The sequence below is a fragment of the Eriocheir sinensis genome, unplaced genomic scaffold (genome assembly GCF_024679095.1).
Source record: "Eriocheir sinensis breed Jianghai 21 unplaced genomic scaffold, ASM2467909v1 Scaffold900, whole genome shotgun sequence".
Classification (NCBI taxonomy): domain Eukaryota; kingdom Metazoa; phylum Arthropoda; class Malacostraca; order Decapoda; family Varunidae; genus Eriocheir; species Eriocheir sinensis.
In genome coordinates this window covers 7,144-16,370 of record NW_026112276.1, presented here as the reverse complement: position 1 = coordinate 16,370, position 9,227 = coordinate 7,144, and the positions used below count along the sequence as shown (strand labels likewise).

At 42.6% G+C, this 9,227-nt stretch overlaps 1 protein-coding gene across 1 annotated transcript; it reads right to left on the bottom strand.

Moving 5' to 3' along the window:
• Positions 1 to 522: 522 nt before the first annotated feature.
• LOC126994872 (uncharacterized) lies at positions 523 to 5,989 on the bottom strand. The gene is made up of 5 exons (XM_050854137.1): positions 5,656 to 5,989; positions 4,657 to 4,789; positions 4,088 to 4,219; positions 2,512 to 2,686; positions 523 to 1,645 (listed from the first exon to the last, which is right to left on the bottom strand). The coding sequence occupies exons 1-5, from the start codon at positions 5,952 to 5,954 to the stop codon at positions 858 to 860; spliced, it is 1,527 nt and encodes a 508-aa protein (XP_050710094.1). The 5' UTR covers positions 5,955 to 5,989; the 3' UTR covers positions 523 to 857.
• Between the last annotated feature and the right edge of the window lie 3,238 nt (positions 5,990 to 9,227).

Here is a 9,227-nt window from a genome sequence, read left to right as displayed (position 1 = left end):
GTTATACCCCTCATATGCCACAGGGGACCAACAGGGCATTTTGGTAAGAGGGGGAACAAGAGGCCTATGAAAAAAAAGGGTTGTGTCTCGTATGCCACAAGGGACAAGGGCATTTTCATAAGGGGAAAAAGAGGCCTATAAAAAAAAGGGTTGTGTCTTTCATATGCCACAAGGAACCAGGGCATTTTCATAAGGGGAAAAAGAGGCCTATAAAAAAAAGGGTTGTGTCTTTCATATGCCACAAGGAACCAGGGCATTTTATTTAGAGGGGAACAAGAGACCTGTCAATAAAAGGTCATGTCTCTCATATGCCACAAGGGACCAGGGCATTTTATTTAGAGGGGAACAAGAGACCTGTCAATAAAAGGTCATGTCTCTCATATGCCACAAGGGACCAGGGCATTTTATTAAGAGGGGGAACAAAAGACCTGTCAATAAAAGGTCATGTCTCTCATATGCCACAAGGGACCAGGGCATTTTATTTAGAGGGGAACAAGAGACCTGTCAATAAAAGGTCATGTCTCTCATATGCCACAAGGGACCAGGGCATTTTATTAAGAGGGGGAACAAAAGGCCTTCATACCCCACACATGCCCTATAAAGGCTCGGCCACAGCAGTCTGCATCGTCTTGTCAGTGCGCCATACGACCACTGTAGTTGCAGCGCCATGACTATATACCCCAAGACAGTCAATCAGCTTGCCGGTGGATATTAGTGTTGGCCGGGCAGCCTTGGGGGGCGTACAGGCTGGGGTGTTGCTGGGCTGACCTCGGCTTGTTAGCGCATGCTGTGTGTGCCGCCGGGGCAGCCTCGTTTTGTCAGTACATATTAGGGTTGTGTTGGGGCGGCCTTGTGGGTCAGTACATGTTGGGGTTGTGCTGGGGCGCTGCCGTGTAGGTGACCCCCACCCCCCCCTGGATGATGTGTGGCTGCCCCCCCGGCCCCGCCTCGGTCTGGGCGCTGACAGTGCTGTGCGTGGGGATGAACTGTTGCATGTTGTGCTGCGCTGGGAAGTTCGCCGTCTGCGTGCCGGCCGACTGCACCGCTCCCCCCGAGGACACAGGCAGAGAGATGAGGTTGGACATGTGGCTCAGGGAGAGGTAGTAGGATGGCATGTGGCCCCCCATGGAGTGGAGGTTCAAGGGGAGGGCCTGCGGCTGCTCCCCAACTTGGCCGCCCCCGTTGCCCCCAGTCTGGAGGTTGAGGGGCTGCTGCTGTGGCTGTTGGGCTGCAGCGGGGTTGAAGGGCGCCCCGGTGTGCTGCAGCCCCAACACACTCAGCTGCAGGTTAGGCGGGAGGGTGTGCGGCTGCTGTGGCCCCATGTAACCGGTCATTTGGGTGCCGGGAGCGGCCGTCATGGCCACGCCCAGCGCCTGTGTGGGCACCTCGGCCAGCGTGGTGGTGTTGGCGGCGGCGGCGGCAGCTGCACGGGCGTTCTGGTTGTCTTGCGTGCGCTGCCGAGACCGTGACTTGCTTGGGGCCTTCTTCTTGGTTGTCTGCAGTGCCCCCGAGGCCTCCAGACTCTTGCGGAGGTCGGACAACTTTCTCTTGACCGTGTTGAAGTCCATCGATTTGAACTCCTCATGAAACACCTTGAAGTACAGCCACGACTTGACCTTGGCGTCGTAGTCCTTGATCACCTTGTCTGTTGGGAGGAGAAGGTTGTTAAGTCCAGGGAGAAGTTGTCACTGGAAGATCAATGCAGTAGACCCGCCATTGAAAACGCTTTTGAAGAATTTCCTTATAACAGTCCTCAAGCTGACTCCTTCACACACACACACACACACACACACACACACACACACACACAAGAAAAAAAAAGTTCAACCAGTCCCAAATTGATAAATCTAATTGAAATAACACCTCTATCCAGCGCAACTTTCCTTGGTACCAGTCGCTTTAAGTAGAGGGTCAACTGTACTATATATCAATAAGTGTTCATTGTTCCTGTTTAATGGGAGGCAGGGGAAGGTTAAGTGTTTGGAACAGTAACCAGAGGAGGAACAATACGGCCGAAATTGACCTCTCTTTTGACCACCCATCTAACTCATTTTTACAGGAGCAGTGATTTGCGGACTTTTTTTTCTATTCATTATTGTTTTCCTTTTTTTTGCCCTTGAGTCAGTACCTAACCTAACCTTGATCTATTTCCTTTACTGCAAAAAATAAATAAATAAATAAATAAATAAAAATAACTTCCATTTCCCACTCTATCCTCTCCACCACAATCACTACCATACCACCCCACCCCACCCCACCACCACTACCATACCACCACGTAGGAAAAGGTAAAAGAAAAAAACTGAAGGAAGAAAAAATAGAAAAGTTGGAAGACTGGCAGAAAATGAGAAGAAGAAAAAGAGAGCTGAAAGTGGTAAGTGGGTCAGGATGATAAAAGTCCACCCCTTCCAATACCACCACCACCACTACCATACCACCCCACCCCTTCTACCACCACCACCACCACCACTACCATACCACCCCACCCCTTCTACCACCAGCACCACTCACCAGTCTCCATATCAATAGCCTCGGGTTCATACTGCTGCAGGAAGTTCTTGTGCAGCTTGGATATGTTGACGTCCGGGCCCTGGTTCTTCTCCGTCTTGATATAGTCGCTGCCGTTGGGGCCCGAGAGCATTTTGAGGATGTGGTGCTTGATCAATGTCACCAGCTCTGGGGTCACCTGTAAGAGAGGTCAGCTGTCAGAGAATGTTTACGCCCAATGGTAGTGTACTGAATGTTTACGCCCGATGCTAGTGTACCGAGCAGGGGTGTCCTAACCTAACCTAACCTAATCTAGCTTAACCTAACCTAACTGTGTTGAAACCTCGACCCCAAATTATAATTCTGATTCAAATGAGGTCAAGGATTTACAAGGAGGGGTTGCAAGGTGGGGGTTATGATTGCAACCTCGACCCCGACTTCTAATTCAAGTGAGGTTAAGGATTTACAGGCAGGGGTTGCAAGGTTGGGGTTATGATTGGAACCTTGACTCCAGCCCGTTTCTAAGTTTGATTTGAGTGGCGTTAAGGACTTTACAGGGAGGGGTTGCAGGTTCCATCAATTCATATCCGGTATTGAGCCGACTGTTAGCTGTGGGCAGGGATGCAGAACCCGAGAAGGCAGGACTCTCAGCCACAATGATCGATGTATAATGAAGTGTATTTGTGATTTCTTGGTTATGATTTTTTTTTATACAATTTGAATTCAGTTAACAAAGAGTGGATGAATAGTGAGAATTTGCAGACGTATTAGAGGAAAACTGAGAGAAGGGCTAAACCATTGCAGCGACCCCAAATAGAAAAAAAAAACGTATGCGAAAAAGATAAATTTTTGAAGTTTTACACTAACTGAGAAGACATGAAGACACGAGCACGGAAGTTTGAGAAGGCGGCACCGATCAACATGTTACCCGCATTTCAACTTTCCGCCGTCTCTCTTTGGGCGTGTCTGCTTCGATATGCCACCACTCCTACACATCACAAGCCACCGCATTGAGACGAGGTAAGTGCTATCTCTACGTCAACAGTTGTCGATAGCAAGTCACGGGTAACGTTGTAAATATGATGCAGAATGGCTACTTTGCAATATAGAGTAAATAGTGCAATTGTGTAGTAGTTTATGTGTGAAAATCAAATTGGGCGCCGGAAGAACATGACGATATGCCTCAGTAAGGTTCTAATGTGTGCGTTTTTAGGTTCAGAGTACAGAAGAAGGTTTAAACTACCACTTAGGTCATAGTAGCTGTGTAGTATATGTCTGAAAATCAAATGAGTAGAGAATATTATCCATACAAGAGTAAGTGGGAGCTTCGGCGAGTTTTCCAAATGGGGAAGGACTTAACACATGATTTATCCTTCTTTCAAGAGAAAAGTATCGTGACATTTCTCCTCCCAAAATTGACCTCTCTTTTGGCCATTCTTCTGAACTCTTTTATAGTGGCATTCAGCGGGCATTTTTTCTCATCATTATTTTTTTGCCCTTGAGCTGCTTTCTTTGCTGTAAAAATAAGAAGATATGCTTATTTGGACCAGGCATTCATGGTACGCTTATGAGGCGGGACAGAATTCCTCGGTCACTCCACCTTTTTGGGTCTGTTTCTGTGGCGGCCTCTGTTGTCACGGGGAAAGAGGATGTTCTGCTCATGCTTGATGCAAAGGGTTCGGATCTTCTTGTCCGATATGCCGTGGATGTTGGCAAAGGCTTTCTTGCACACCTGAAATACAGAGATACAAACTTAGGATGGAAATACATAGGGATACATAGGGATTACATTTAGATGAAGTATAAGGCTTTATAAATACATAGGGATACATAGTGATACATAGGGAATACATTTAGATGAAGTATAATGCTTTAGAAATACACTTTATTCTCAGTAGAGTGGCTTATACAAGGTGATACTAATAATAATAATATATTTTTCTATATTTTCTCTTCTTGGTTTATTTTTTATTATTCTAAGGGAAGTCTGAGCTCTCTTTCAGCCTCTGTGTCTGTGTCTCCAATCTCTAAGTTTTAAGACACCGTTTTTCTGATTACTTTTATGAGAACTGGGTCTGAATATTGTCTGCCTATCACTGTCTGTACCCCCCCCCCCCTCTCTCTCTCTCTCTCTCTCTCTCTCTCTCTCTCTCTCTCTCTCTCACCCACCTGAATTTCCTTGCCCTTGATGCGAACGTAGTACTTGTAGGAGCACGTCCGTCGCTCCGAAACCGGCTTCCTCTTCCGCTGGATGTCGTGGCGCCGGATGAGGCCGTAGAGGTAGGCGTTCTGCTCGTCATAGCTGTGTGCAGAGCAAGCGGCAGGTGTTAGCAGCGTGGTTCTAGTTTTTTGCGGCCCCTGAGCATGTCATATTTGGGGACTCCTGATCTAGGTACCCCCAACTAACTGACGGGGAGCACACAGCCAGGAGCGTGTCACTTCACTCACTTGCAGTAACTAATGGATTCCGGAATATTAAAGAAACTTCAAACTAATGATGTAAGAAGCTGAGGAGCACAACCTCGCACATTGCATTTTGGCATCAAGGGAGGGAAGGGGGGAGCAGGAGCAAGTTAGGTTTATTTCCGATGGTCAAGGCAGGTCAGGTTAGATTTAGTTAGGTTGTATTTGTTAGTTAGTATCAGAAAATTGGGTGTGATTCCAGAGAAAAACTTAATTATCTCTTGCATCAACTATTTCCAAGGTTGAAGTGAAGATAATCAGGTTGTAATGTGTGTTTTTTAAGGTTCATAGTACAAAGCAAGATTCAAACCACCACTTGGGTTATAAAACTACTCCTGGAAAGTCCAACAACTCCTATGAAGGCCTTGTTGAATGTGTACTTGGGCACTGGAAGAATATGATATGCCTCAATAAGGTTATAATGTGAGGCTTTTAGGTTCAGAGTACAGAAGAAGGGTCAAATTACCACTTGGGTTATAAAACTACTCCTGGAAAGGCCCACAACTCCTACGAAGGCCTAGTTGAATATGAACAACAAACTAATCTAATATTTATTAACGGGGGATTTTTTAGTGGGCTTTCTTTTTTTACATCTTCTTTTTGTTGCCGTTGAGTTGCTCTGTGCTGTACAAAAATTAAATTTATAAATAAATAAATAAATATGACTATGCCTCAAACTAACGAAGAGCACCCCGCACCACCCACCTGTTGAGGGAGTAATAACCGTTGAATATGGCGTTGCGGTTATCGTCATTCACAGCCTGGAAGCACTTATTCTTGCAGTTGCAGTCCGGCCCTATAGCTCGAGGCCCCACGAGCTCGCCCTTGGTATTAACATAAGGCCGCCCGGACAAGATGGCTCGCTTCCTCTTCTCCTTCTTCCAGTTCTCCGGGTTTCTGGTTCTCTTCTTCTTCTCCTTCGGGGCCTCCTGCAGCACCGTGTTCTGGGGTGGCGGTACAAAGGTCGGCTGTTGGTCCATGAAGTGGTACAAGTTGGAGGCCATGTTGTTGATGTTCTTGCTCTTGCTCTTGCTGTACAGTGTTGACAAGTTTATGTTGTGTCCGAAACCTGTATGTCAGCCAGTTGGGTATTCACATGGCCAATCAGTCCCTTAAGCAGCCTCAACACACTTTTTTATGCATTTCTGGTGTTTTAATGAGATTCTACTATGAACTGTAACCGTTTTAAGGCCTGGCGATGGATACGGTGGTCCATGATCGCCCTTCGAAGTCGCCTCAATGCAAACGGACACAACAGGTTCCGCCCCGAGCCGTGACGTCGGCCGCCCCGGACCTCGCGATTGGCTGAGCGGCTGCGATCTAGAAAGTCCTTTGTTAGGGGCTGTAGGTCAATACTCGTGTTTCCCTGCTTCCCGCAAACCTCCCGCACCGCGAGCCACGAAGAATAAAAAGGACATATGTTCCCCCGATATAAACAAAACCACGTGTGCCGCCTCAGTGCCACGCCGCCGCCTGGCCCCGCAGTGCCTGGCCGTGTTCCCAGCCGCCCCTTCCTTTACAGTGGACCAGCCGAGCCTGGAAAACTACTCTAGATTATTTTTTTTTAGGGCATCGCATGTTAACAGCAATCATGTATGTGGAATCTTTCCAGTACGTGTGGGGAGGTAAAAAAAAATGTGTGGATGCCATTTCAAAATTTGAATTTAAAGTTCATTCTGAATTTCATCAAGGTCATTGTGGTTCAAAATTATAATATATATAGATATATATATATATATATATATATATATATATATATATATATATATATATATATATATATATATATATATATATATATCAATATACAACTGTCATAAATATATAAATAAATAATATATATATATAATATATATATATATATATATATTATATATATATATATATATATTATATATATATATATATATATATATATATATATATATATATATATATAATATATATATATATATATATAATATATATATATATATATAATATATATATATAATATAATGTATGTAAATATATAGTATACATATAATATATATGTAATATATATAATATATAATATATAGTATACATATAATATATAGTATGCATATAATATATAATATATATAATATATAATATACATATAATATATGTATATATATATATATATGCATATATATGTATATGTGTATATAATATGTGTATTATGTGTATATATAATATATATATATATATTTATATATATATGTAATATATATATATATATGTATATATATATATATATATATATATATATATATATATATATATATATATATATATATATATATATATATATATATATATATATATATATATATATATATATATATATATATATATATATATATATATATATATATATATATATATATATATATATATATATATATATATATATATATATATATATATATAATATATATATACCTGTTTTTTTTTTGGAGGTACTTGCTGTTTGACATTGAAAATTACCTTGACAGTCAATGTGTGGCAAACTTTGTGGAGAAATACAAACTTTGACATAAGCTTCAAAATGATCCTCAAAGAAGCCTGAAAAGTACCCGTTTTGTGTGCAGATTTTGGTTTGCGCAAACCTCATAATATATGAACTTTAAAAACACGTAGAAATGAGCCGTAAAAAGGCTTGCAAAGGGGAGCCCCTGCTGTTGTAAACACAATGTGGAAACTCCAGCAGATATGTGAGAAACTCCGAGGTGGCAACACAGCTCTGCAGACCCAGAGCACACAATTATTATTTGACACTTTTCTGAAGGAGTTTTGGACATTTCCAGGGGTTGTTTAATGGCCTGGGTGGTAGTTTGACCCTTCTTCTATGCTGCGACTGTGAAAAAATACTCATGAAACTCCGATTAATCTCCTTATTGGCCTTAGGAAGTAGTTGCCGTGAGTGGTGGCAGCCCTTCTGACTCCAGGAAAACCTCGGTATTTTTCGCTCAAAACGTTTGGGAGCAATCTTTGGAGTTATATAGGAGGAGTGTTGGAGCCATATTGCCAGAGAGTGGTGCACCGGGCAGGCGACTATGGGCGGTGAATCTGATTATTTAAAAGGTAATTATACCCCGCTGTGTGCCGTATTCAGACAGATGGGCTCCCTAGAACACATATTTGACAATGCTTTCGTAGGGGTTTGGGGCATTTCCAGAGTTACTTTCAGAATCCTGGTGGTAGATTGACTCTTCTTCTGTACTGTGAACCTAAAATAACACTTATTTATATTAGAACACATATTTGACAATGCTTTCGTAGGGGTTTTGGGCATTTCCAGAGTTACTTTCAGAATCCTGGTGGTAGATTGACTTCTTCTGTACTGTGAACCTAAAATAACACTTATGAGAAGCCAACTAATATCCTTTTTGGCACTTGGAAATAGTTGATGTGAGGGTAATTCTTTTTAAAATCTGCCATTAGACTTACCAATAATTAAGACTCATGTATTCTGTTGCCCGCTTACATATTCCTCTGTTTTGTATGTCATATTTGTTCTTTAATGATGTAGATGCAGCATTAACTATATATGTGTTCTGGTAGTGAGTTCCATGTCTCTCCCTGATGTTTGTGCCTAGCCGAAACAGTGAAAGGAAAAGATAGCGATGAGTGAAATATAGAAAAAGTAAGCAAGTTGAACCTCTCCGAGTTATTCTGCGGCTGGGAGATATAATTAATTAATAAGGTCATTACAAGACATTTCGCCTTAAGAACACATAATTGGCAAGGCTTTCGTAGGAGTTGTGGGCATCTCCGGGAGTAGTTTTATGACCCTGGTGGTAGTTTGACCCTTCTTCTGTACCGTGAACCTGAAGAAACACTCATTAGAACCCGACTGACCCCCTCTTTGACCTTCAGAATAGGTGATGTGAGAGGCAAAAGTGTCTTATAATAACGACTTTAATACGACCCCTAAACCGACCTTTGTACAGGGACCCAAAACTTCTCGGATTGGACTTAAAATACGGCCCCTAAACTGACCTTTTATGTAGGGACCCAAAACTCATCGGGTATGACTTGAAATACGACCCCTAAACCGACCTTTTATGTAGGGACCCAAAACTTCTCGGATTGGACTTGAAATACGACCCCTAAACCGACCTTTGTAAGGACCCAAAACTTCTCGTATTGGACTTGAAATACGACCCCTAAACCGACCTCTCTAGAGACCCAAAACTTCTTGGATTGGACTTGAAATACGACCCCTAAACCGACCTTTCTAGAGACCCAAAACTTCTCGGATTGGACTTGAA